The 25,251-nt window shown below is 43.2% G+C and overlaps 2 protein-coding genes across 6 annotated transcripts in view; one reads left to right on the top strand and one right to left on the bottom strand.

Annotated features, from left to right (window-relative positions):
* The window catches only part of DEPDC4 (DEP domain containing 4), a 56,886-nt gene extending 37,225 nt beyond the window's left edge, over positions 1-19,661 (bottom strand). The window contains exons 1-2 of one of the 3 annotated variants that reach the window (XM_029599737.1): positions 19,406-19,661; positions 8,340-8,496 (exon numbers count right to left, since the gene is read on the bottom strand). In XM_029599737.1, the coding sequence (XP_029455597.1) occupies positions 8,340-8,421 (82 nt within the window). In that variant the 5' untranslated portion in view covers positions 8,422-8,496; positions 19,406-19,661. Of the gene's footprint in view, positions 1-8,339; positions 8,497-9,989; positions 12,045-17,056; positions 17,446-19,405 lie in introns of those variants that run through there. The other 2 variants (XM_029599739.1, XM_029599738.1) reach the window with 2 other exon arrangements.
* An 84-nt stretch (positions 19,662-19,745) lies between these two features.
* Positions 19,746-25,251, top strand: part of SCYL2 (SCY1 like pseudokinase 2) — a 143,299-nt gene continuing 137,793 nt past the window's right edge. Inside the window, exons 1-2 of one of the 3 annotated variants that reach the window (XM_029599735.1) lie at positions 19,746-20,197; positions 21,446-21,530. The gene's annotated coding sequence lies outside the window, so the exon portion shown is untranslated. Of the gene's footprint in view, positions 20,198-20,231; positions 20,403-21,445; positions 21,531-25,251 lie in introns of those variants that run through there. The other 2 variants (XM_029599733.1, XM_029599734.1) reach the window with 2 other exon arrangements.

Genomic DNA, 25,251 nt, shown 5'->3' with positions numbered 1-25,251 from the left:
AAGTAGTGAGTCCACTTCCCTTTGCAACAGTTGTGCTTCCATGTGGTCTTGTGAGGGACCCAGGTGCAGGAGAGACGGATTCGTTTTGAAGTTTAGCCTGTATCCCTCACAGATGATGTTTAATACCCAATGGTCCAATGTGATTGCTCCCCAAGAGTCATAAATTTGGATAGTCTACCCCCCACTGATAATGGTAGCTGTGCTTGGGCCCCTCTCAAAAACCCTGCTGCAGTTTTGGGTTGTTGCCCTCTTGTCTGTGTTGACTTTGGCCTTTTGGTCTATTCCTGGGTTGTGTGTTGCGGCTGCTGCCTGGGCTACTGGTACACCGGGGGACGGTAGGGTTTGCATGGCCTGAAGGGGCGCCTTTGGTAATAGGATTTCTTGTAGGCTGCGTAATACTTCCTGGTTGAGGACTGTTGTTCTCCCGGGGAAGCTAAGGACAAAACTGCCACGTTTTGTTCTTTAAGCTAGGATAGTTTCCCGAAATTTATCACCAAATAGGATGTCTCCCTTACAAGGGGATCTGCCAACTTCTCATGCATGGCACTGGCCTTCAACCAGGCAATTCTCCGGGCCGCTATGGACACCAATGTATGGGCTGATATCTTGAACACCTCGTACACTGTCCAAAGGTGGTGGTGCAAGCCCTCATAAAGATCCGTGAAGGGCTGAGACAACGCATTGTCTAATGGCCCAAGCATGATATATGGTTTGAGGGATTGCAGACACTAACAAGTATTGAGTGATATATATAGAATTGATGTTATTGAATTTTAGCATTTAACATCACTGCTTGGAAGGTATTCCATCCGAACTCATCCAGGTATTGGTTGTCCTTACTGGGCAGAATATTCGAGTGTAGCCACAATTTCTTAGACTTTTTCATTGCTGATTCCATGACTACTGAAGCATGGGGCAGTTGTACTGTTCGTAGTATGGTGACTTCCTATCCTGAACTTAGGATCAGTTTTCCTGGATATTGCTGGTCCCGAGAAGGGGGATTCCCATCTCTTGTCCATTACTGCATCAAGGACTGAATGGGAGGACAAGACTGTAGGCTCAGTTGGGACTTCGAAGATCTTCAAAATCCCCAAGACCTCTGATCTTGGATTTGGCACCTTTTTGGTTTCAATTTTCAGAAGTGTTCTCACCTTCTCAATAAACTTAGAGGACAGATCTTTTGGGGGCAAAGACAGTTCAGGTGGTTCTTCCGGCGGGTCCAATAGGATTCCCATGCAAGAACTCTGAAGTTGGTGGGGAGTCCCAGGCTCCGAATCTGGTTGTGGGGAGAATTGTGGCTGGGATCCACCATCTCGTCCTGGGGGCTGTGATCATCCTGTGTGGGTGACAGGGAGTCCCTTGCAGGGGAAAAGGTTCCTCAGCCAGGGGGCTAGGTGGGAGATGCCCCCTGCCTGCCACTTTCCAGGGAGGTGAAAAAGTTGCTTAGAATTGCGGGGATTTGAGACATCACTTATGAAGCTGGTCCCCCCTCCCTAGGGACCTGCCGCCTCTTCTTCTGGGCGGTAGGTGTGACTCCCTCATGTCTCTTGCCCACCTTGGATTTAGCCATCTTGGTTTGTGGAGGTACTGCAGCTAAAAGGATTGTGGAATCGGGGCCCCTCCCACGCTCTGTTGGATCCTGGTCCCTGTGCGACAGTCTGTGTCTCTTTGAAAGGGGCTGTTGTAACTGAGGTGAATGCATCTTCCTCTTTGACATAGAAGACATATCCAAGTAGACTCTTTGGGATGAGCCGGAGGATTCCACTGAGTAATAGTTATTCGAGAGTGGCTCAACATTGGAAAAACCAAGCTCTAAGAGCTCCTCTGGCAGGAACACAACTTGAGGATCACACTCCAGTTTTTTCTTGTGGGAAGCCTGCTTTTGGGAAGGCCTATGTTTACACACAGTCTCTTTCTGCAGTGGGTTTGATGCACGGCTGATGTGCATCGTAGATGGATGATTCGCAATGTGTTCCTGCATAGTCTTCTTTTTGGGAAGCACCTGCATCGATATGAGTGGCACTTACGAGCTATGCTTCAATAAATCGTATGCTTCATTCTGCAGTGCATCTTTGCATTGTGCACATTCTTCAACACATGTGCCAACTCATCCTTGGGTCATGCTTTTCCTGCTTCGAGGCCTGTGCCGGCCCGTGGGGTTTGACACTGCTAATGGTTGGTGACACTGTCCTTGGCGTAGATTTTACCAACACATTTCCCAAAGCCTGATGTTTATTTGAAGCATGAGGGAGCTCAAGCACTGTGGAAGTATATCCCACTTGGCTTTGCCCTTTTTTGCCGCCAGTTGGGCCCAGAGAGGATGCTCTCCTTGCCTACTCAGCTCGGTGCATCTTTGGCCCCAGGGATAAGTGAGAGGAAAGGCATTCCAATGCAGAGGCATATGAATCTGCCTCTTCCTCTCTCAATCTGGCAATTTCCTGATCCCATGGTCTCTAGGCTCTGGGCAACATCCTCCCACAGTCCCTGCAAGTGGACTGGTCGTGCTCCGGGCCTAGGCAGATGTAGCAGTAGTTATGTCCATCCATGGACATAATTTTGCCATATTGGCAGTATCTGAACCCAGGATGCTTGGACGCCATGGTAGCACTTAAAAGTGCTGTTTTGAGGATTCACCAGAGAGAAAAGATACAGAGGAGAATGAGAGACGAACTCCACAGGCAGCTAGCAGCACAGAAGAAAAAAAGACTGAGGAGAATTGGTGATCCCACGAGAAGAACTGCACAGGCGCACAGAGTCAAAGCTCTGTAATCTTTGACAGAAGCTCTGCCTAGGGCCACCCTGAGGACGTCCCATACAGCATGGCTAATTCAGTCTGCGTATCCATGGGAATATCTAAGCTGTACACCTTTCAGGATGATTTTAATCAATTGGGTGGTATGAAAAAGGTTTAAAATAAATATTCTAAGGTGAACTATTATACTGGTATGATTCTCAATGCACTCCTTATACTACTGGGATATATGATGCTGTCAAGAGATAGTTTTCTATCACTACTGCCAGACAGCTTTCTTATATACAACTTAGATTGTAAACCCTCTAGGGACAAGAGAAATCCTACTATATCTGAATGCAACTTGCCTTGAGCTACAAATGAAACAGTATAAGCTAAATCTAAATAAATACTATAATAAAACAACATATTATAGTGAGGCATGCAACACATCTAACCCTATAATCATCCATGCAGGGTCCGCTACATATTTTGGAAGTTTTAATTTACATTTATATAGCAACACTGAAATATTTACTTATATTTAATCCTGGGGGAATTCTGTGCTACTGCAGAGCATATAATTTGCACAGAATTCCTGATTTTCGCACAGAATGTGGAAGAATGGCTTTGCAGGCCATGAGCAGAGCCATGTGCAGCAAAGATATAAAAGGCCCGGCAGGTGCAAGCAGCCCATCCAGCTCATGGTGAAGATGTGAAAGGCCTGGCAGGTCACAAGTGGAGCCCATCCAGCTTGCAGTGAAGATGATGAAAGGCTCAGTGGGGCTGCAGGCAAAGCCCAACCCACCCGCAGCTAAAGACACAGAGCAGAATAGCCTGGGAGAGTTGCAGGCAATGCCCATATCGCCCGCAGCCAAATAAGATGGAGACTGGCCAGAATGACAGCTAAGAACGTGAAACTATGGGAGAGAGGAAGGAAGAGTGTGTGTGAGTGTGCTTATGGGTGTATCAAAAATAGAGAGGGAGCGCGATTGTGAGAAGATAATATGAGGAAGTATGTGAGAGATTGGGAACTGGTGTGTGTGAGAAAGGGATTGTGTGTGTGTGAGAGAGAGATAGCCTGTGTGTAGGTGTGCGTGTATACAAGAGAGGGAACTTGTGTAAGGGGCTGTATGAGAGAGGAGGGTGAAGATTGAGTGGAATGGGTTGAGAGTCTAGAGGGTTGGAAAGAGATAGTGGAGGATGGAAGTGTTGGGGCCTGAAAGGACAAAGTGAAAGGAGTCTGGCTAGGGGAGTACAGAGAGAGGTGGAAGGGACACTCTTACAATGTACTTCTAGGGATATTCTGCTCATATTATTTAAAAAACTGTGCATCTTTGAGTAATAACCTTTCTGTATTACATTTTAAAATTAATTACTCAAAGACTGAGATGTACATTGTGTTATTTTGACCAATATAAAGTACCGTATTTTTCGGACTATAAGGCGCACATAGAAACCTACGATTTTCTCAGAAATCGGAAGTGCGCCTTATAATCCGGTGCGCCTTATATATGAATTTTTCTCAAGCACAGGCTCGCACTCACCTCTAGGCCTCCTCTTTGCGGGTCGCCGCAGGATGGGCTCTGCAGTGGCCCTGCTACCGGGCCTCTTCTTCTTCTCGGGCCGCTGCGACTTGAGATTCGCGGCGGTCTGTAAACGCAAGTGCTGCTCCTCTTCTGCACGCGTTGATGCTTCCCCTCCTTCCTGCCCACACGGCTCCGGCAACGTTTACTTCCGGGGACGCACAGGCAGGAAGGAGGAGGAGCATCAGCGTGTTTAAACGCAATCTTTTTCTTGGCCTTGCCGATCTGCCTGTCGCTGCATCCAGGGGCAACTATGCAGATACTTGGAAAGCCCAGGGGCGCTTTAATCAGCGGACTTTGCACCAGTTCTCAAAGGGCAAGTATCTGCCTACTTTCCCTTTGGCTATTGCCCACAGAGATTTGCAGCTGCTTTTTCTGAAGATACATTTTCCCCTCCAAAACAGTCCATGTAGTTTTGAAAATGCAACACTTCGCATGCTCTTGTCCTCCCCCCCCCCCCCCCAGCCTAACCCCCATCTCTGAGCCCGCCTGCTTTTCCCCAATGTGTAAAGGTACGTGCATTGTTGGTCCTGTGCATGCTCTGACCGGGTACAAAGCAGTCAAATTTCAGTCAAGCTGTTAACCCAGGGAAATGCTTTTGTAAATCACCGCATCCTGTAATAATACTATCTGGTTTTAGTTGGGGGGATAATAAAAAGTACCGTAGTTTTAAAGGGTCGGCGCAACCGATTAAAAAAAAAGGCTCTGAGCCGCGCCTTATAATCCGGTGCGCCTTATATATGAACCTGGACGCCTTAGCAGGCGCTCATTGATAATGCGCCTTATAATCCGGTGCGCCTTATAGACCGAAAAATACGGTATGCAGAATATTAAATTTTTGTGCACAGAATTCCCCCAGGAGTAGTATATTTCACTGTTAGTGTCCAGAGGAATAAATTTACAAAGCTACAAAAAGTTTACAATCTAAGAGGCTAATGCACTAAAGCACACTAATGCTTTTACAAGCATTTGGGTAGGTTAACTATACTTTTAATGCATGTTAATTAACTTGTGAGACTTTTAATGCAAAAACTATGCTTATAAGGTGATGAGATGCAAAACAGCTCACTGCCCAATAGCACATAGAAAAATAATGCACATCATAATGTGTAAAAGTGAACACAGACCTGTTAATACAAGAACCTTAACTACACCTCTGAAGGGTGCAATTATGTTTCTACAACATTTGCATTAACACACTAATTGCAATGCTAGCAAACTAAGGTGAAACTCATGTGCATGTTATTAACGTGCTGTTAACAAGAGCGAGTTACCGCTTCAGTACATTGGCCTCTTAAGTTTGAGCACAAGGGGGGAGAGAGCGGAAGAGAAGGAAGGAGGGACTCGCCCTCCCTTGAACCATCCGGTTGCTGAGGAGAGAACTAAGCAGGGGGAAGTGTTTGTTTTGCTTCGCCCTGCCCCAGCTTACCCGAGCAGGAATCGGTGCAGGCAAGCCAAAGACCTCCTGCGTGACGCAAGTGAGGACCCTTCCGTGCATAAGACCGGCGGAAGGGCGCTGCCAGAGTGGGGAGAGAGCAGAAGAGAAGGAAGGAGGGACTCGCCCTCCTTTGAGCCATCCGGTTGCTGAGGAGAGAACTAAGCAGGGGGAAGTGTTTGTTTTGCTTCGCCCTGCCCCAGCTTACCCGAGCAGGAATCGGTGCAGGCAAGCCAAAGACCTCCTGCGTGACGCAAGTGAGGACCCTTCCGTGCATAAGACCGGCGGAAGGGCGGCGCCCCGCTGCCGCTGGTGCGTTGCCTAAGCCGTGCGCGCCGAAGGGGCGCGCGGCTTTGACCGGCTTCGACCGGAGAAGGCCGGAGGCCGGCCCAGTTCCCTTTAGATTCCAACTTTCAATGGGCAAGAAACGGAAGGCGAGGATCGTTTTAACCTCCTCACCAGTGCAATTACATCGCACAGGTCCCATGGACCAACATGTCGTGAGACTGTTGGAGACGCCACGAGGGGACAGTTCGGGAGGTTCTTCTTTAATCTCCCTTAGTCCTGGCGAAGGATACTCACCACCATCGCAGCCAAAAGTGAATTCATCTCCTGGACATCTACGGAACTGGTAGGACCAGTACAGGGAGGTACAGATGCTAATACACATTCTGTACCCCTCCGGACTGAGAGTTTTATTTTTCCTAAAATTGAAACACAAATTGTTCCTCCAGTACATGTAGATACTAACATTAATCCGGTGATTCTCCCGGATAATGTTACTATGGCTGACCTTGGTCGAATGATACTGAAACTTGACAATAATGTTATAAAGATGAACGAATCATTAGTAACAGCTATAAATGTTAATAAGGGCTTAATTGATGAGTTGGTAAAAAAGGTAGATAAGCATGACAAAGATATAGTGACCCTGACAAACAAAACTCAGTTGATTCAGGACTCTGAAAATATTTTTATAAAGGATAGTATCACGATACATAAGGAAGTTGAATATGTTGAAAATTTATTGAGGTCCAAGAATATGAGAATTATAAATTTTCCTATCACTCGGCTTCTTTCTCCATGGGAGATGTTTAAAAAATTTTTGAAAGAGTCTTTACAATATCAAGATGAAGAAATTCCTAAGATCTCTAAGATTTACTATATAGAGAAAAAACTAACTAGAGGTATTGATACTCAAAATGTAAAAGGAGAAGTTGTACCCTCTCCGGGAATTTCGACCTTTTTAGAGGAGTCAATTGATATTATTGAAAAAAGAGCTACTCTTTTTATATCATTCATAGCAGAACAAGATAAGGAGAATTTGTTTAAAAAGTTTTTTAGATCAAAGGATTTATTATTTTGTGGATATAAAATGCAAATGTTTCCAGATGTGGCTAGAACCACACAAGCTAGAAGAAAATATTTCCTGTCACTGAAAGCACGTGTACTTGCAATTGGTGCAACTTTTTTCCTGAAATACCCTTGTGTATGCTGTATTAACTATAGAGGTAATAGGTTTGCATTTTTAGATCCCACACATTTAGAAACTTTCTTGGTTGACAAAAGTCAGGTAGCAGTATCAAATGAGAATGTCCAATAAGGAAAAAATACCTTCCTTTCTCTTCATAGAAGTTTTCTTTTACAAAATATAGTAGAGAATAATAATTTTTGTTGAATTTATGGATATGCAATTATTGAATATTTTGGTTATTTGTCTCCCCCAATTATGGTATATGTAATAACAGTGATAATAATGGAAATGTATGATTATTATAATGTTTTGTTTGGTGCTGTATTACATATTTTCCTTTATTCATGATGTAAATCATTAATGAAAATTCAATAAAGTTTAAATTAAAAAAAAAAAAAAAGTTTGAGCACAAGGAAGGTAAAGGGCTCGTAAACTGCTTTGGAGTGAACCTTGGCTCAAGGAAGGTGGTCTATAAGTGAAACATCACATAATAACATGCCATAACATAAAACGCTACATTGCACAATGAGCAATGAAAGAAGAACTAAACCTCCGATTTGTGGTTTACAGCCTTCTGTTCAAAGCAGTAAGCTTTTAGGAAAGTTAAATTAATGTTGGTACTATTTTTGGGCATTCCCAATAAACACGGTACATTATGGCTCTCTGCTAAGGCCCATAGATAGGCACAGTTGGGTAGATGTAAACATTATCAAAGACAAGTTACATCAACACCGTTTTATCTCACTGGACTCCTAGTAAAACTAGCACAAGTTCAAAACTAGTGCTCTCATGTATCAAGTCTGTGATAATTCCATCGTTTGCTACCTGTTACTTTGGGTTCTATATATCTTATTGAGGGGCTCTGGCTAGCTGTGCTCCTTTCAGGCAGATTCTTTTCGTTACCATAAAATAATGGAGGATATGATCTCTAGATATGCATAGAACAGATATCTGTCTCACTCTTATAGGATAGGTCTTTTATTCTACTTATAATTTGGTTTGCATTGTCCTTTCCCCAAGGACATTGCCCATCATCCCACATTGCCCATCAGGCAGTACCTCCTAATGTCCTGTGTATCACTCAGAGCCTGTTTGCCCTAACACGGCTATTACCTCTCCTCCATCGGCCTCGCTGTAATCTGCAATCACTCCGGCTACTGATCCTGCGAAACCGGGGCGTTAAATCTGCTGCCATCAGAGCCCAGCCAAAACAATATCACATGTGCATCCACATTGGCTTATGAGGGAAGACCAGACTGTAGTGCCAGATCTGAAATACAACAGAATCATATTTTTTTAAAAATTACTGTATGCTTAAAAATAGAAAAATATGCATTATATATATATACAAGCCGTTAAGCCCGTTAAAACGGGCTACATCCCTCTGTCTCTCACCTCCCCCTCATTCTCTCTCCCCTCACTCTTCACCACCCCCTACCTCCCTCCCTCACACTCACCCACTCCTCCCCACCCTCCCTCTCCTCCCACTCAGTCCCTCCCTCCCACTCAGTCTCACTCACTCCCACCCCCCTCTCTCCCTCCCTCCTCTATCCCTCTCCCTCAGTCCCACTCACTCCCTCCCCCCACCACTCAGTCCCTCCCCCCCTCCCTCAGTCCCACTCAGTCCCACCCCCCCTCCCTCAGTCCCACTCACTCCCCCCTCTCCCTCTCACTCAGTCCCACTCCCTCCCTCCCCCCTCTCACACTCCCACTCCCTCCCTCTCACTCAGTCAGTCCCACTCCCTCTCCCTCTCTCTCCTCCCCTCTCACTCAGTCCCTCCCTCTCTCTCTCCTCCCTCACTGCTGCCGCCCGTCTTCGCCGCTGCGGCCCTGACTCTCACCTCTCCCCCATTCTCACTCTCCCCCCCTCCCAGCCCCTCCCTCTCACTCAGTCCGTCCCTCACAGCCCCTCCCCCTCACTCAATCCCTCCCTCCCAGCCCCTCCCCCTCACTCAATCCCTCCCTCTCACTCAGTCCCTCCCTCCCACTCTCACTCAGTCCCTCCCTCTCTCCTGGCCGCTGCCGCTACCGCTACCTGCCGCTACCGCTACTGCCGCCCGCTACCCGCTACCGCTACCGCAGGTGCCGCCGCCCGCTACCGCCGCCGCCCGCTGCCGCTATCGCCGCCGCCATGTTGTTTTTTTTTTTACGCTGCCTAAGAACGACGTGCTCGCCCGCACATGCGCAGTAGAGCTGCTCTCTACTGCGCATTTGCGGGCACGTCGGTCAAGCTTCGTTTATTAGATAGGATATATATATATATATATATATATATATATATATATATATATATATATTCCTCTTCATCCAACCATACCAGTCCAGGCACATGGGTTTTGCTACTCAGCCAGCAGATGGAGACAGAAAAGGTTTGCTGATATCAACCCTTATTGGCTCCCATGCTTCACTCAGTCTACCAGTATTTTCCGTCTCCAACAGATGGTAGGCAAGCATTCCTATGCTATGAGTGAATCCTAGTTTAGGCCAAGTGAAGAAGCAGCTGGTGGATTTGGCTGCTCCTGGGTTAATTAATCCTGGGGTGACAGTCATTACACTTCCTTCCTCAACTGAGCTTAAAATAAATCGGTCTGCATGTGTGTGTGGGGGGGAATCTTTCTTGTGGAAAAGGGATTTTTCCAGCAACACTGAAATTCCTTCCTCCCCACCACCCTACTCTACCCTTCTCTGCTAATTTCTCTCTCCTATTTCGAAAGGTTTCTTCCTGGGTGTAAAAAAAAAAAAAAAAAAAGCAAGTTTGCTTACCGTAAATGGTGTTTCCATAGATAGCAAGATGAAAAGTTGGAAGCTCAATAGATTGGTTGAGGTGGAAGGCCGAAATCACTTTCGGAAGGAAAGTTGGGTGCGTCCGAAGAACTACCTTATGGTGGTAGAATACCAAGTATGGACTGTAGTGAACTAATGCTTGAATTTCACTGACTCTCCATGCAGAAGTAACTGCTATCAAGAAGACTACCTTCCACGTAAGGTATTTTATGTGGGAAGAGTCCATAGGTTCAAATGGAGATCACACGAACTGTTCAAGTACAATGTTTAAATCCCATGGAATTGTTGGTTTCGTAACTGGGGGTTGAAAGTGGGCTAGGCCCGTCATGAATCGAGAAACTATCGGGTGCATGGAAATCGATTGACCAATATGGAGGACGTATAATGCCGCAATAGCACTCAAATGAACTCTCATGGAAGCTGTAGCAAGCCCAACTGCATATAGTGTATGTAGGTATTCTAACAGTTCTTCAGGTGGGCAGTGTCACGGGTCAAAGTGGTGCTGTGTACACCACGTAGTGTATCTTCTCCATTTGAACTGGTAATTACGTCATGTGGACGGCTTCCGAGCTGAAAGGATGATGTCCTGTGCAGTGTGGGATAAGCCCATGTCTGCTAGCAATGACTGCTCAATCTCCATGCAGTCAGGTGTAATGACTTGTGCACGGTGTGTAGAAGAGAGCCCTGATCCTGTGATAGGAGATCGCTGCGATCCTAGAGTTGAATTGGGTCGTCTATGGACAACTTGAGTAGGTAGGCGTACCAAGGTTGTCTGGACCACGCTGGTGCTATCACGATGAGCTCTGCCCTGCCCTGTATGCACTTCTGAATAGTGCGAGTGAGACGAGGAATCGGTGGAAAGGCATACATTAGTCCTCCTTTCCAAGGAATGAGAAAGGCATCTTGTGCGATTCTATGAAGGCTGTGTCTTAGTGAGCAAAACTTGCGTACTTTCTTGTTCTGGTCCGTGGCAAAGAGGTCTATGGCTGGCTCCCCCCAGCAGCGGAAAATCTTGTTTGCCACTTGTTGGTGCAGTGACCATTAATGTGAGTGAAATATACGACTCAACCTGTCCGCCCATGTGTTGACAATCCCTGGTAGGTAAGTCGCTTGGAGGTGAATTGAATGAAAAGCCGCTCACTCCAGTATGAGGATCGCTTCCTTGCAAAGGATCCATGAACCTGACCCTCCTTGTTTTGTTTATGTAGAACATGGCTACTTGATTGTCCGTTTAGATCATTACACATCTGCCCTGTAATTGTGGAAGGAATGTCTTGAGGGCGTTCCTGATAGCTCTGAGTTCTAGAAGGTTTATCTGGTATTTGGTTTCTCGTAGAGACCATTGACCTTGCATTTTGAAGTGATCGAGATGGGCTCCCCAACACTTGTGCGAAGCATCCGTTGTGAGAACTACATTGTGAGGTAGCACGCAGAACAGGGCTCCTTTGGTGAGTGTTCATCTTTTTAACCACCAATCTATGTCCACTTTCATCTCGCGTGTTAGCGAAATAACCTGTGATAGTGGTTGATGGTGTTGGGACCATTGTCTCTTTAATCCCGATTGGAGCCTTCAGATGTGAAGGCGAGTATTCTGGACTGTATATATGGCTGCTGCCATATGCACTAGGACTGTCAGGATTTGACGCGCTGTCGGACACAGTGTCCTCTTTAAGGTCTTTAGTAGTTTTCTGAGTTTGGTTTTCCTGTCTTGTGGAAGGAAAGCTCTGCTTTGATGCGTTACTAGCTGAGCCCCAATAAACTGAAGAGTTTGTGATCGGTTGAGACTGAATTTTTGGAAATTTACCACTAGTCCCAATGTTTGCAGTGTATCGTATGAGTGACGTGAGATTGAAGGGGTTCGATGCTATCAAAAGCCAGTTGTCCAGGTATGGAAATAGTTGAATTCCTTGTTTTCTGAGGTGGGCCACCACCACTACCAAGAAAGCAAACGGGTAGCCGATCCAAGATGGCTGTCAGCAATGAAAACAAGTAGATGGATCGGTGTAAACAGGATTTTATTGAAGCTTGCCCGACTCTGGCCGAGTTTCGCTCAAAGAGCTGCCTCAGGGGCTAATAAAAACATATAAAATGACACACATACATATAAAATTAAAACAAATAAAATGTACGTCAGACCTATGAATTATGTAAACAAGAATCAATAAATAATATTAAATCATATTAAAACATAATAGAACTATAAAAATGGAATAAATCTTAATAACAATAATAAAAGCTAAACTATAAGAGTCAGCACTATATAATGTATCGCATCTATACAAAGTTGTATATATATATGTGTGTACTAATTACATAGGCATACACAAAATGGAGATATGAGCTTAATAGTGTGCACGTTTAGGCAAAATAAAAATGAGAGAAGAAATAAATAGACCCTAAAAAATGGAGCAGGAATCTTAAAACCAAAATAATATGTAGTAAATTGGGAATTGTAAAACGCTGTGCAATGGAAGAAGTGAATACAGTGTGTGGATGGTTCTAGAGTCATAGTTTTTAAATATGGAATGAGAAACAAAGTAAAATGAATACCTTACAAGCCACATGAATTGGCTTAAAGCATTGCAAAGTGAAGTCAAGAAGGGATAACACAGCAGGTTTCTTTGGAATAATATTCAGATCAATTGCTTTCAAAGCAGAGCTTTAACAGTATGGGTATTGCTAACCTTCAAAAGAAAAAGGACTATTATATAATATGCAAAATATGTATTGAATAGTTGCCTATAGGAGAGGTGGACTATAAAATAAATAAATTATATCTTTTATTAAAATATTGAATTCCAGAACCTAAATTGATGTAACATCTAAAAATTATATTAAACCATAATTGCTTGAATGACCTCAAGAATCGTGGATACATTATTTTTAGTGTATTGCAGACTGTCTAATCCAATAATCTTGTAGGCTAGCATGATGTCTGTTAGTCTCAGTTAGTCAACTCAAATTTGGCACTAAATATCGGCGTATACCAAAAACTGAGTTACAATAAACAAATAACAAAGCATTAAAACGTGACTGTAACTATCTATGCCAATTTGCTAAAAGGCTGTAAATACAGTCTATATAAGCGCCTAAACCGGTAATGTATCTATGAATTATGTAGACTATAAATAATCAATGATTGATCACAAAAAGCAAAAAAAAAAAAAAAAATATATATATATATAGTATAATTTTATCGAACCGACTTAGGGACTTGGTGGAGTGCTTGTTTAACCAAATTGCCGATATCACAAATTTGGCGCCAAATATTGGCGTCTAGTGAAACCAAATGATTGAGAACTCATACCGGAGTAATCACAGCGCAATTCATACTATCTATGCCGATGCACTGAAAGGATATATATGTGAAGAAACTAATCAAATATATGTGAAGAAATTCAGACAAAAAGAAACTCACTGAATCAGCGCTCAGCAACAGATTATTGCAAAGGTGAATTGGGCATTCAAACTGATGGTTTTTATATATACTTTTCCCACCCCAAATCTCGCGATACTACGTAATATACATGTATATGAAATGTCATGAGATGCTGCACCAAAATTTTATGTATTGAAAGTATGAATGTATTTGAAAAAAAATTTTAATAAATAAAAAGGGGGGGGGGTATATATTTATTCTATGTATGTGTAGATTGATTTGTATTTTGTGTATAACTTGATAGGGGATAGGTAAGGAACGAGGGAAGGGGAAGAGGGAGAGGAAAGGAAAGACTGAAGAAAAGGAAGGAAAGGGGGAACCGGACAAAAAAGAAAGAAACAAGCAAGAATGATAAAGGGAAAAGGAAACAGAATAAACAAGGGATAAAGGATAAAAAAGGGGGGAGAGGGGAAAGGGAGAGATATAGAATAAAAATTCCTGTGTTCCCGTGGTCCTTCCTATGCCCCAGTGTCTGTTCCTGTTCCGCTATCCAGGTTGTACCTTCTCGGACTGATACCCGATACTGACCTTTGCTCGCCTCTGACCATGCTCGGACCACTGCCTGGAACTGACCTCTGCTCGCCACTGACCACACTCGGACCGCTGCCTGGAACTGACCTCTGCTTGGCACTGACCATGCTCGGACTGATATCTAGAACTGACCCTTGCTTTGGCTGACCACCCTCGGACGGATACCCTGGCTTTGACCCTTGCGCTCCATTCGGACACTCTTTGCTTCTCCTGTGACCACCAGGCCTGTCTGCTCTGCCGCTGCCCACAGCCTTCTACAACCTAGACCACTAGGCACTGCCTATCCTGTCCGGAAGACCTTCAGTACCTGTCTCCTTCCAATGGTCTCCGGTACTCTGTTCAGGTCCAGCTCACCTGTTCTCCACTAGCCGCACACCTTTGCTCTTGGTGGGCACACCTCTCCGCGAGACCCTCAGAGGCCCACCTAAGCCCAGGCAGTCCCCATACTGTTATTGGTGAAGCTCCAGCTAGCCTCTGTCTCCTCGTGTGCTCCGCCTCATGGCGGAAGGCACCCTCTGGGAACCCTCAGAGGGCCGTACCAATCCTGCGCCAGGCCAAGGATCCACCTCCAGCGCAACAGCCTTCATAGCCTCATCATAGGAGAGATGAGTTATCCCCTTTATCATTTTTGTTACCCTCCTCTGTACCTTTTCTAGTTCCACTATGGCTTCCTTGAGTTGGGGCGACTAGAACTGGCTCAATACCATGGCTCAATACAGAGGCAATATTTTTCGTTTTATTTTCTATTCCTTTTCAGATCGTTCCTAACATTCTATCTGCTCTATTGACTGCTGACAACCACTGAGACGAGGATTTCAACGTACTGTCCACATGATTTCAAGATCCTTTTCCTGCTAGTGACTCCCAATACAGAACCCAGCACTGTGTACCTGTAGTTGGGATTATTTTTCCCTATGTGTAACACTTTGCGCTTTTCCACATTAAATTTCATCTACCATTCAGTTGCCAAGTCTCCTAGTCTCAGTGTCTCACATGGTCCTTCTGCTGTTCATTGCAATCCATTGCTGTTTTAACAAATTTGAATGCCTCACTTGTCATTCCCTTTTCCAGATCATTTATGAATATGCTAAACAGTTCAGGTCCCAGTACTGTTCCCTGTGGTACTCTACTAACAATGTTTCTCCATTTGGAAAAACTATTTAGTCCTGCTCTGTTCCTGGCCTTTTAATTAGTTACCAATCCACAACAGAACACTGACTCATATCCCATGACTTTCTAATTTCCCTGAGAAGTCTCATGGGAATTTTATCAAGTGCCTTTTGAAAATTCAAACACACTATCAACTGGCTCACCTTTATCTACATATTTAATTTACACCTTCAAAAAAAATCTAAGAGATTGGTAAAAGTGGCTGGACTCAAAGAAAGGAAATTATAAGTTAAGAACTAATTTCTTGTTTTATGAAAAGAAAAATTAAATTTGATTGATACCATTTATTAGTGCAGATAATGGACTCTAGGGTAGGGTGAAGCAGCCTTATGCCTGTTGTCCTGATCCAATTCTAAAAAGTGTTTTAAAATTTAGCAAGTCTAGAACTGCCATACAGTTCTAGACTTGTTTTATTGATTATTTTGCTGTTCTTTTTTTTTTTTTTTTACTACTTTTGACTCTCTGCTTTTCTCTTCCTCCAGCTGTTCCTCTCCTTCCTTCAGTTCCCCTAGCTTCTACCATCTCTCTAGTTGCTCTTCTCCCTCTTTTCAGCCTACATGCCCCCAAGCTTTTGCCCTCCAGTTTCAGCACTCCCACTGGTGCTCTCCACCCCAGCTTCCACCACCCCTCAGCTTCTTCCCTCCCTGTAAGTGCTCTCCCCACTCCTTTAAGCCTATCCAAACTTTTTCCCTCCAGCTTCTACCTGCAGCTGCATTATTATTCTCAGTCAGGCTCGAAGTCAGATACTACTGCCCTTGGCCCAGCCATAGTAGCAGCAGTTCCCGTTGAGCCAAGTCTGGCTTGTACAATGGCAGCTCTTCCAACTTCCACTTGGCCCACGCAACATAGCAGCCCCCCCCCCAATACAGTTCATATAGCAGTGGCTGCAAGTACAATACATATCATCGACCATCGTCTTTCTGTTCCTGGCTCCCTGGTGCCCCTAACTGTTTATGTCACTGATTTGTCTGCTTATATTGCTAGTCTTTGATTGTGATATCAGTTTGTCCATCCTGACACATGACAACATAAGCATGCTTTCTTTCATAAAACATGCCTAGCCCCCACCCTCCATAAAAATCAAATGTTTCATAACATTTGATTTTTATGGAGGGTGGGGGTAGACATGGGATTTACTAAGGCTTTTCTCCCATTCTGTGTCTATAGGAAAAAAGCTTAGTAAATCAGGACCTAGGTTTGAACTTATCTGTCTTTTCTAAGTTTGTCAGCTCCAAGGAGCAGGAACTGTCCATTGTAAGAGTAAAACAGTCTTTACTGGCAGAAATAGACTTTTAAAAAAATTGTCTACCTGATATACTACTAATACTTTTCTTATTTAAAGTGCTACTAGACAGAAGCAGCACTTGTGTCCCAGATCCATGGAGCTTAAAATCTGGTCAAGACAAGAGCCAGTAGAAAGTGTATTTATTGTAGAGAAACGTTTAGGATTTAGCTATATGGGTAAATGTATGTATGTATTGTTCACACCTATGTTTACCCAGAATGAGCAAAGGTGCTCCTGGGGAGGAGTTTAAACTTATGAGCAAAATCTGAAAACTGAAACATATGCACATAAATGTTTCCAAAAAATGTCCATGCACTAATAGTAGGTGTAAGTATGTACTGGAAGACTTGATGGGATAATTTTCAAAGCTGGCATATACACATAAATTCACTATGAAAGCTGGTATAATTTATGTGCAATATTATTAAATTACCCATGTGTCTGCACAGCACTGCACACATCTGGTATATGCTATAGAAATAATTAAGAATAACGTGCTAATACTATTGATCATTTATAAAACACTACTAGATAAACACAATAGCAATAAAAAAACAACAAGTAGCAGACGTTAATATGCACACTGTCAGCACCACGCTCTTCCCTTCCCCAGCTCCTTACCTAGTAGCAGAGTGAGAAGCACTGAGATAAAATTCAAGGAGTAATTCTTGGAGGCTGTCCTCAGCTATTGACTGCACTTTAAGCAGCAACAGGAAAGAACCAGACAGCACAGACTGAGCATTCACACAAGGACTAACTCTGCTCTCCCCCAATTCAGGTAGGCAGGCCACAGGTGGAAGAGCTTAGCTGATTGGTTAAAATTGAAGAAGGCAGGGAAAGGCAAGCAAGCTCCGCCTCCACGCAGCCCTCTCGGGATCTCAAGAGGCAGGTCCGAAGACTGACTTGGGTTAATCTGATTGGCAGAGTATTTAACAATTAAGCTGCCTCTGCCTATATTTTTGCAGTTCTGGAATTTATTACGCGTCCATTGTACGATGGATCCAATTATCCCACGAACAGGGGCGGATTGTGGGAAAATAGTGGCCAGGGGGATTTTTCTCCATACTGGCCCATAGGTACCCAATTACACATACAATTTGGTGAGTCACCAAATCCAGAATAAAAGGGACCATAAAATATACACAGAAATGCACAGACAAACTAAACTGGAAATCACAACAAGTTAGACTATATGTAATGCAGCAATGGAAAAACAGAAAATACCATCATTCCTCATAAAACATCAAACAATAAAATAAAGAACTATAAAACATCAATCACAATAGGAAAATCATACTAAAAATATATATTTCAAAACTGCTGATGAATTTAACTCATAGGGAAATTTTCAAAAATTTGTATAACACCAATAAAATATTTCAAAAACAGCAGACATCAAATAATAATCAATAATTAAAACTAATAAGGATAGAAAAAAAATCCCCGGTTCTCCATATCTGGGAATTTTTAATTCCAGTCACATTGAGATGGTCGTGAATTAGTTGTTCTCTAGCACAGTGGTTTTCAACCTTTTTTCTGTCGGGACACACCTGACAGATGGTTCTTACATACGTGACACACTGAACACATGACCTTAACAGGGCTAAATGTAAAAGTACAGTTTGCATCCACAGGAGCCCCCCTGACCCACAATTATGGATGTAAAGCAGAATTATGACATTCCCCATACAACTCACCTTACAAAAATATATATTCTGGTTCTAGTGTCATCTCAGTAACAGCAACATAAACTCCAACTACCAGGCTCAATAGCCATACTTATGAAAAGACAGCAGTTTATCACTATTGCATGTCCTCTTGAAAAAATACAACAAATAAGACTGATACAGTAAAATACCTCACCTCAGTCACATATCAGAACCGACCTAAACATACTCCTAGGATCTGCAGTAATGCACAAACTAATCCGCACACAGTTACACCTGCACTATGGAATGCACTCAAACAGTAACAACCCTACCTATGAAAATGCAAGACTACAAATATTAAATCAGGCCCTAAACACCAATACACTTCCTATTAGGAAAACAGAACTAGCCAAGCAGCTATAGATGCCAACACAGAAATAATTGTATAACTATACTAATAAGCAGAATAAATGTTTCACAACAACTACGAACAGAATAATATCCAACAATTAAAAACTCATAAAAATTATTTAAAATTCTCCAAACACCAATAAAATATTTAAAAACAGCAGACACATCACATCATATTCAGTAATTAAAATGGCAGTCAATCAAGAAAAAAAACCACCTTTACTAACCCCCTCCAGCAATTCTCCTACTCCTCTTCCATGCAGACCAGAAGCACATACCAGAAGCAGTAGTGGCTGAAGCTCTGTACTCATGGTCCTCTTCCTTAGTGCCCACGACCAGTCTCTGTCTCTCACACACACACATACATATCAGTTACACCGCCATGACCAGTTTCTGTCTTTCACACACCAATCAACTCCCGACAAGTCTCTCTCTTACACACACACACCAGTCACCTTCCTGAACAGTCTCTCTCTCTCTCATGCACACATACACACAGGCTTCCCACGCCCATGTTCTATCTTACATATACAGGCTTCTTACTCCCATACTGTGTGTCACACACACCCAGATTTCTTACTCCTATGCTAGCTCTCTCCACATGCACAGACTTCTCATGCCCATACTCACTTTCTTATTCACACACACACTCCAGCCATCTCCCTGACCAGTCACTTCCATTGTCTCTCCTATATACACACACACTCACACATCACCTCTCTGACCAGTTTCTCTCAATCACACACATGCTCTCTCTCACACACTTACATATATTATCTCAATCAAATGCTCTCACTTACACACGGGCTCTCACAGTTACACATGCACACATTCTCTCACTTACTGGCTGGCTTTCTCATTTCCTCCCCCCCCCCCCAAAGCACAAACGGTAGCTGCAGCAGCCTCTTACCCTAGTCCCCGCATGCCAAGAAAGAAGAATCCCATCGGTCACAGGAGGCTAATTCTGCTGTCTCCTGTGCCGATTTCTGGCTGCTTCTAATTTTGCTTCGGGCCCACGTTACTGCTCGGGGCCGCCGCTATTTTCTTATGCGGCATGGCTCTTTCTTCGTCCCGCGCACCCCACTGCACTTCACTTCCTGTTCCGGGCCAGGGTGGGGGCAGGTGCGGGAAGAAGAAAAAAAAAGGCCCAGCCGCAGTTGCCAGCCTCCACTAACACTGCCGCCGTTCCCATCCGGGCTTGAACGTGCTGACAGCCCGGGCGGCAACGGCAGCAGTGGAAGATTGTCCCTCTCGCTCGGTGAGGGAAGAGCAGCGGGAGACCGGTTGAGAAGCGCTAGCTTTGGAGGGAGGGGGTGGCCATTTGGGTAGGAAGGCTTGAGAATGAAAGGAGCCTGCCGCAGAGGAGAGCTGTGAGGCAGCGGCAGGAGGTGTGCCGGCTGCCTCCCGCCGGCAAAAACGCAAGCGGGGCACGGGAGAAGTGCCGCGGGGAAAATTCAAAAGCAGCACTTAAGCGGAGGGGCCTCGAGGGGGAGGCTTCCGCTCTCGGAGAAATGTCACGTGATTGGGGTGACCGGGTCATGCCGAAGCCCCGATAGGCCAATCCGCCCTTCGAGCTCTGAATCTGCGGCAGACTTCAGACAGCCGGAAGTGACGTACAGATTTGACGAGGCACGGGATGAAGTAGGAAGGGAGCTGGCGGCTGACGCTAGAGCAGGAAGTGCCGGGTTTGGGCCGCTGGGGGGTAAGTAGAAGCCGAGTGTCGGGCTGGATTGCTGATGGTGGGAGCAGTGACCCCCCACCTGCTCTAGCGGTAGCAGAGTAGCTGGGATGGGACAAACGGCCTAGGGCGCCGCGGCCCCCTCTCTTTCCCTCGGAGCGCTTACCTGGCCTCGGGCGCTCTGTAACGCCTCCTGTGTTTTTGTAAGGAGCTGCTGGGAGGGGTGACGGTAAGCTATCGCCCAGCCCTCAATTCCGTGCGGGGAGCTTCTGTTCATGCTTGACACAGAAACTGGGCCCTAGATATCGGTTTGACTCCCTTAAAGATGGTATTGTAATAGTTTTGAATTCTACAGGTGTCGCTTTTTTTTTTTTTTTGGTACTGAATGGTCATTTTATTCTTGGTGCTTGAATGGAATGAATTGATACAGCTTTCAATAACTTCATCACTATGGAAAGCAATAGTAATATTTTGCCAGGATCTACCATCTCACGATGCCATCTCTCTGTTTTATTGGGTAGTAACAATAAATGGGTATCACGGAGGTAGGGATGAGGAGCTACAACGGAAAATTGTGGTTATTTCTTTGCTGTGTGCTAAGGTGTTCTCTGTATTGTTCTATCTATACCGAGTATATTGTCTGTCTCTAAACAGTTTCTTTTCAATTCATCCAATTTTTCCTTATAAAATACTCCTAACGTTTGTACATGTGAGTAGACTAAATTCAATTCTTGTCTAAAATACTTCTGTCAAGAACTTTTCAAATTGGTTTGAAGTAAATTGTTAGGCAATAAGAAATGATGGGATTGTAATATCTTTACCATCAGTGCATTTAATGGTTTATTTTTGTTCTTATCTATTAATATTCTTTTGATCAGTATTATATTTAAAAGGCCTTATTATATTGTGCTCAAGTTGCAGAAGTGCTCCAGAGTGGGGAATAGAGAGCTCTCTTGCACCCCTTTTCTCGGGCCCTCTTGACATACCAACTTTTCCAAGGACACTTCCACAATTATGCTTACTTAAGCACTTTGCTATCTCACTTTCAATTCTTTTTATTATATTAGCATTAAAATATGTAAATCTTTTTAATCCCTAATAAGCACAAAAAAAAACCTTGCCTGCAGATCTGAATATTTTTGCTGAGTAGGGGCACTCATGTATTAATGAATCTATTGTGAGCAGCTAAACTGCCCAATCCTAACTAAAAAAAAAAACAAAACAACTTTTTAGTTACTATAAGTAAACTCATTTTTATATTACAATAAACAGAAAGCATGGCTGAAGGATGTTGGTTACCATGGTAACATTTGATACTTCTGGAGCTCGCTATTAATGAACACTTCATCCATAATTAGTAAGTTTCTGAATATTCCAATCTGTCGCATGAATATTACCATATCTATTATTAAGCCTGAATTGGTACACTCTGAATAGCCATCTGCATACCCTGTGATATATTAGACCTGCTTTTGACTAACAAGGATTCTATTTATTTTCACTTTTAAAACTAAACCTCTTGTTGGTTAGTGCCCAAGCAGCACATTCCGCATTTTGCTTTATTTTCCTGCAGGCCTTTGATTGGTGCATGGCCTAAACCAATCTGATCTAGGGGCTGATTTGCAAACTTGTGAATATTTTCACTGAGGAGGGCCTAAATGTGTACTAAAGGCACAAAAAGCCCCAAGGAGTACAGCTGCTGGCATTTTGGGCTTTTGCATGTTTTTACACATGTAGGGCCTATTTACAAAATTTACCTCTTTGCTGGTAGTAAACTTTGTCATCTAGTTTGCTATAGGGAGAGGAAGGGAGGTGATATTGCCTCGTATAGGTCCCCGGTAAGACTTCATTTGGAATATTGTATACAGTTCTGGAGGCGGCACCTTCAAAAGGATATAAACCGGTTGAAGTTTGGCCAAAGGATAGCTACTAAAATGATCGGTGATCTTCATTCTAAAATATATGTGGATAGACTTAATGATCTAAACATGTATATGCTAGAAGAGAGATAGACACTTTTTTTTTTTAATATCTCCAGGATTTCCATGCATAGGAGGTGGGCATCATCTAAAGGAAAGGCTCAGGAGTAATTTAAAGAAGTATGTCTTTAGCGAGAGTGATGGATGCTTGGAACAGACTTCATGTGGAGGTGGTGGGGACAAGGACAGTATTGTGAATAGGATAAGCAAAGGAAGAAGTAGGGCTTGTGGAGCTGAATGGTTGATTTGTGTGTCTGCAAACTAGTTAGGCCATATTATATTTAAATTTGGGAACCAAAGGATTTTAAGTTTTCATTTTGATGGCTTTGATCTGAGGAGTAAGAGACCTTAGGGTAAACTGGCCATTTTCATGAAAAATTGCAGATGAAGTCTATAGAAAATTCACATACAACATTTATGTGGGTGTCCAGCCAAAAAAGAAAGCCACATCTTATTGAGTTGTGTAGTTATTTTTCTGAAAACCAGCCAGCAAAGATGTTTTTATTGAATTCTAAATTGAGATGCTTTGAATGATATTGCATCCCCTGTAGCTCATTAATTCAGGATTTGAGTTAACTTTTCATGCATGCATAGAAACACAGAAATATGGCAGAAAAAAAACCTTTTTTGAGGCTACACATGAGAAGCAGTTAATGATTAATACGGAGTAATATGCCTCGCTGTCCCTCTGAATTATGGTATCTGATACCCATCCATCATTTATCTTTAGGCCCCAGTGTAATAAGGTATGCTAGGCTGTGTGCATAGAGTTTTACTTTTGGTGTAGCAGCGAGTTTTGTGCATATAAAAATGTGCACACAGCTTAGCACTCTTCCATGCAAATCCCATGATAATTAAAGAATTAGCTATTACTCCTCAATGCAGATAGATTTGATCTACTTCCAGCTTGGCCAGGGATGCTGTGGAGGCAATATTCACAACCCGGGGTAATAAGGTTGCCAATTTTCCGAGATGCAGTTTGATACTTTCTCTGCTGGTATTTACACACATGCAACTTTTATTGACACTCTTCGCTAGTAGAAAAACACAAATATAGAATAAAGGCCCATCTAGTCTTGTTGGTTTACTTCCTGCTACAGTACCATACACCCCAGTTGATCTGACTTTCTGCTCACTTTGCAATTAGTGTCTCTCTGTACTTGTCCCATGCATCTTGAATGGTTACTGTTTTTGCCTCTATTGCCTCCATTGGAAGGTTGTTGTAGGCATCCACTATCCTTTACAATCAGAAAATATTTCTTTATAGCGTCATGAGTGTACCTGTTTGGAAGGGAAAAACTTTGCTTTTACCAGCCCAGGGGACAAATTACTGTTTTGTAAAATTTAGGTGTTAGACTTCAGTTCACGATTTAATCAGTGTAAATGACATACAATAAATGTATCCAACACACTGAATGTAGAGTAGTTACCAAAGCATTCACTGTATTGTACAAATTCAGGGGAGAATCACCTGCAGCTGGAGGACTAAAAGGTAATTTCTGAACACTTTAGCCTTCCCTGTTTTTCCATACAGTTCCTCAAAAATCTGTTCAGTCTAGAAAAAATCAGAACAGTTGGCTATCCTACCCAGGGAGAAAGAGTCATGGCCATGGCCCCTAGCTCAGGATCATCACTGACCAGGCTAGATACTTTTGTGGGGAATATCTACAATAAGGAAAACATCCGGATAATTGTGAATGAAGGCTCATGGTGCCAGGATTCCAGCACTGGTTACAATTTTCCAATTGAACTTGATGCCCATGGAAGCATGAGGAAACTTGGGTAAAAATTAAAAAGCCCATAATATGATTCCACCCCCGTATAGGGCCCCGGTGAGAGCTCATTTGGAATACTGTGTACAATTCTGGAGACCATACCTTCATAAGGACATAAACAAGATGGAGTCAGTTCAGAGGGTGACTACTAAAATGGTCAGTGGTCTTTGTCCTAAAGCATATGGGGATAGACTCAAAGATCTAAATGTACGTCCTATAGGATAGGAGAGAGAGGAAAGATAAGATAGAAACCTTTGAGATGTTTAAATGTCTCTATGTTCAGGCAGCTAGCCTCTTTCAGTGGAAAGGAAGCTCTAGAACAAAGAGGGGTCTTAGGATGAGGGTGAAAGATGGTAGATGTAGGTATAATCTTAGGAAATATTTCCTAAAGAGTAGTGGATGCATGGAATGGCCTCGCAGTGGAGGTGATGGAGACAAAAGTGGGATCTGAATTCAAGAAAGCATGATATAAATGCAGGGGATCTCTGAGGGAATGATGGGAATTTTGTAAGGGCTTGACAAATTAGACAGATGGGCAGCTTAGATGGGCCATATAGTTGTCTTCAGCTGTCATTTTCTATATACGGTAGTATATATTAATTTGTTGACCACAAGAATGAAATTTTTTTAATTAAAATTACCAAGAATTTTTATGCTAGTATTCAAAAGTACTATATTTTTATGACTAAACCATCCAAAAGTTAAACCTTTTTATGATCACAATTATTGGTGAAATATTCCTAGGTGCCAGCCACCTAAAACTTGTTGTGTGGTACCTGTCTCCTGGAGCTGTTGCAGTCTGAAGTTGTTCCCTACCCACCCAGAAAAGGAGATGCTGGAGGGAAATTGTATGAGTAGTGAGCCCCCATCCTCAAAAAAAAAAAAAAAAAAAAAAAAAAAAAAAAGCAGAACAGAAAAATAATTATTTTTCCCTGGCTCTTAAAAATATGGGCTGATGCCCACATTTTTGATTTTTTTTTTTTCTCCCCACCCTGGTCACAGTGACCATGTATAAACCATTTAATTGATCAAGTTTAAGTTGTTCCTGGCTGCTTATATTTTGGTTGTAAAAACAGTGCTTCGGCCATGAATGATATTTCATATATCCAGATCTTAGATCTTTCCAGGTTCAACGAATGTGGGTGCCCATCCAGTAATTAAATCTTTTTTGAGCAGGCCTGCACTTGCCACCTTATATTCTTAGAGCACTGATAACATATCCTACTAATAGTTTAGCATAGATGTGTTTACTTAGCATTAGAGATGTTTCTCCCAGGACTGCAGGATATTAGTCCTCGTACATCAACAGATTGAGCCCCGACAT

The sequence above is a fragment of the Rhinatrema bivittatum genome, chromosome 4, assembly GCF_901001135.1.
Source record: "Rhinatrema bivittatum chromosome 4, aRhiBiv1.1, whole genome shotgun sequence".
NCBI classification, from domain to species: domain Eukaryota; kingdom Metazoa; phylum Chordata; class Amphibia; order Gymnophiona; family Rhinatrematidae; genus Rhinatrema; species Rhinatrema bivittatum.
This window is presented reverse-complemented; position numbering and strand designations above follow the sequence as displayed.